At 38.6% G+C, this 2,500-nt stretch overlaps 1 protein-coding gene across 7 annotated transcripts in view; it reads right to left on the bottom strand.

The window, feature by feature from the left end:
• The window catches only part of LOC122258825 (uncharacterized), a 45,887-nt gene that overhangs the window by 27,845 nt on the left and 15,542 nt on the right, over positions 1-2,500 (bottom strand). For 6 of the 7 annotated variants that reach the window (XM_086555538.1, XM_086555590.1, XM_086555560.1 and 3 more), the window contains exons 15-20: positions 2,183-2,340; positions 1,760-1,826; positions 1,212-1,444; positions 969-1,076; positions 613-759; positions 138-308 (exon numbers count right to left, since the gene is read on the bottom strand). In XM_086555538.1, the coding sequence (XP_086411664.1) occupies positions 138-308; positions 613-759; positions 969-1,076; positions 1,212-1,444; positions 1,760-1,826; positions 2,183-2,340 (884 nt within the window). The remainder of the gene's footprint in view (positions 1-137; positions 309-612; positions 760-968; positions 1,077-1,211; positions 1,445-1,759; positions 1,827-2,182; positions 2,341-2,500) is intronic. The other variant, XM_086555579.1, reaches the window with a different exon arrangement.

Raw genomic sequence — 2,500 nt, 5'->3', positions numbered from 1 at the left:
AGGGAGAAATTATTAAAATACACAACCTAACACATTACTAACCACTTATCTTATTCCTTGCCTTCGAAAAATAATTCTTCTGGCATTTCTTATGGTGTAAATTCTAGCTATAACGATGAACAATTCCGTAACCTTACGTTAGGAGACAAAACGTCCCAGTGTTGTACGTCTTCGCTGAAGGTAGGAAGCTCGAACTGAGGTTCCTTTAGATACATGCTCTTTGTTCCTCTTTTGTCGTGCATCCTGACGCTGTCTTCGTCGACCGGATCGTTATCACCGATGGCCCAGATCAGCCGCACTGTATCACCCTAGGTGTCGAAGATCTTATTATTAGTAGTAAGATTACATAAGATCACATTATCTGAATAATCATGCTATTCATAGTAGGATCACATAAGATTTCATCATATCAAAAATCATATTATTTACAGTAAGATTACACCGTAATATATATAGTAAGATTGCCTATCGTACTTCCTTATAACGGCGAATTTTACAAACATTTCAAACTAAACCTGGCAAAAAAAGAAACCGCCGAGTATCACTATGCATTTTTTTTTTTTTTTTTTTTTTTTTACGAGTGCTAATCCATTACTAAAAAAAAAAACTCACCGTGAGTTCGTAGTCTCGCTCGTCGCACGTGTTCCAAAGTCGAGAGAACCTGAGCACTGTGTGGGTGTCGTTCTGGAATCCTCCGAGGAGCTCCACGTCCTGAGTCTCATCCACTTCGGGCATCATGTAACCCGTGGCGTAGCGATCCTGCGAAATAACATTCGTGCGCGTTGTAGGGCATAAGGATCTTAGACTTGTTTAGGGACTGAATGTAGCTAATAGCAATCATAATTTTTTTTAACTATACTAGATAAATTATAGCAAGGCTAATAACCTACTCTACTAGATACGTTATCGCAATGCAAACAGCCTAAAACAAAATGAAGTTCACACGGCAGCCGGTTTATGCTATTCACCTGCAACATGACCTCCCCGTCATCGGTGACCCAGCCGAGCACGATGTCGGAGCCCGTCATGCCGCCGTTGGGGGAGAAGCCGAGACCCACGTAACCCTTCGTCGCCGCCTGTCGTAAGATATGTCGGCCTTTAGTTATGGATTTATTCCCTAAATCGTGGATGTGTGTGTGTGCGTGTGTGTGTGAATGTGTCTTTTAGCTAAAATAATATCAAGTGAAAACATCTTAATATCGTCTGCTCACCTGGACCTCAAAGATGATGTTGTTTTCCTGCGGGGTCCACAACATAACGTAGTCTCCCCTCTGGTCAAGCACGGCGCGATGCATCATTTTACCGTTTTCTCTCATGCCGTCCTTGGAGTCACCCATGCTCTCTGTCGTCTCATCCATGCCCTCTGCCGTATCTTTGCTATTTTTGTCTGTATCTTTCTTATCATCGTTACTGTTTTCGTTGAGGTTGACTGTCTGGGTCGGTTCTGCAATAAGGGAATTTTCTGTTTGGCTAAAAATGATCACATAGTAATTTATGAAATTATGACATACTTGCAAAATCTTGACATAATATTGATATACATGATTAATATGACGAAGAAGGAATAATCATCATGATAACGATGATAATGCTGCTGTTGCTGATAATAACGATAAAGTTAATCCTAATAATGCATATGAAAATGTCCCCCCTTAAACAATCCCATAACCTCTCGTTTTCTTTTTGCACTTTTCGCCCTACACTCGGTATATGTAATGTTTTTTTTTATAATTAACAATAAAAATTATACTATTATTACCTTCCTCTAAGGCACCACAAGATTTCGTCTGCTCAAAAGCTATGAACGAAGGATAGGGCTGGTTCCCCTGCAAGGAAAAACACGAATATGTTTGTAAATAAATAAATAAATAAATAGATAAATAAATAAATGTATATATAGACATGATTTAACAGAGTTTGAAAATGTTTCATAATAGTGATGATAACAATCATGGTAATGAAAACAATCATAAAATTGATTATATATACGTATTATGTATGTACGAACGTATGTATGTATTTATGTACCATGTATGTATGGATGGATGGATGGATGGATGAATGAATGAATGAATGAATGGATGGATGGATGAATGAATGAATGGATGAATGAATTAATGAATGGATGGATGTCGTGTTTGACTGGACCTTTAACCCAGTAAAACAAAATTATCATAGTTACCCTTTTGTCTTTTGGAAGCTTCTCCTTGAAGTCGGAGCCCAAGCAGTGAGGGGAATAGTCACCGAACTGAGCTTCCTTTTGAAATTGTTCCACTAACGCCTTATTCTCCCACGTCGCTTTGTCGTGGAGAATATCATAAAGAGACGTGTTTAAGTATTCTGTGTGAGAGAGAGAGAGAGGGAGGAACAGGTGTTAGAATAGGAATTGTCTTTGTGAATTGAATACGTGGAGGATGGAGATGTTTTGTCTTTCCTTTTCTCTCGGTTGTTTTATTATTCGTTTTTTGTTTTTGTTTTTTCCTTTGGCTAATTCTGGATC

The sequence above is a fragment of the Penaeus japonicus genome, unplaced genomic scaffold (assembly GCF_977035675.1).
Source record: "Penaeus japonicus unplaced genomic scaffold, GWHDUDI00000001_assembly GWHDUDI00000003, whole genome shotgun sequence".
In the NCBI taxonomy this organism is placed as follows: Eukaryota; Metazoa; Arthropoda; class Malacostraca; order Decapoda; family Penaeidae; genus Penaeus; species Penaeus japonicus.
Note: the sequence above shows the minus strand (reverse complement) of the source record. Positions and strands in the feature narration are given on the sequence as shown.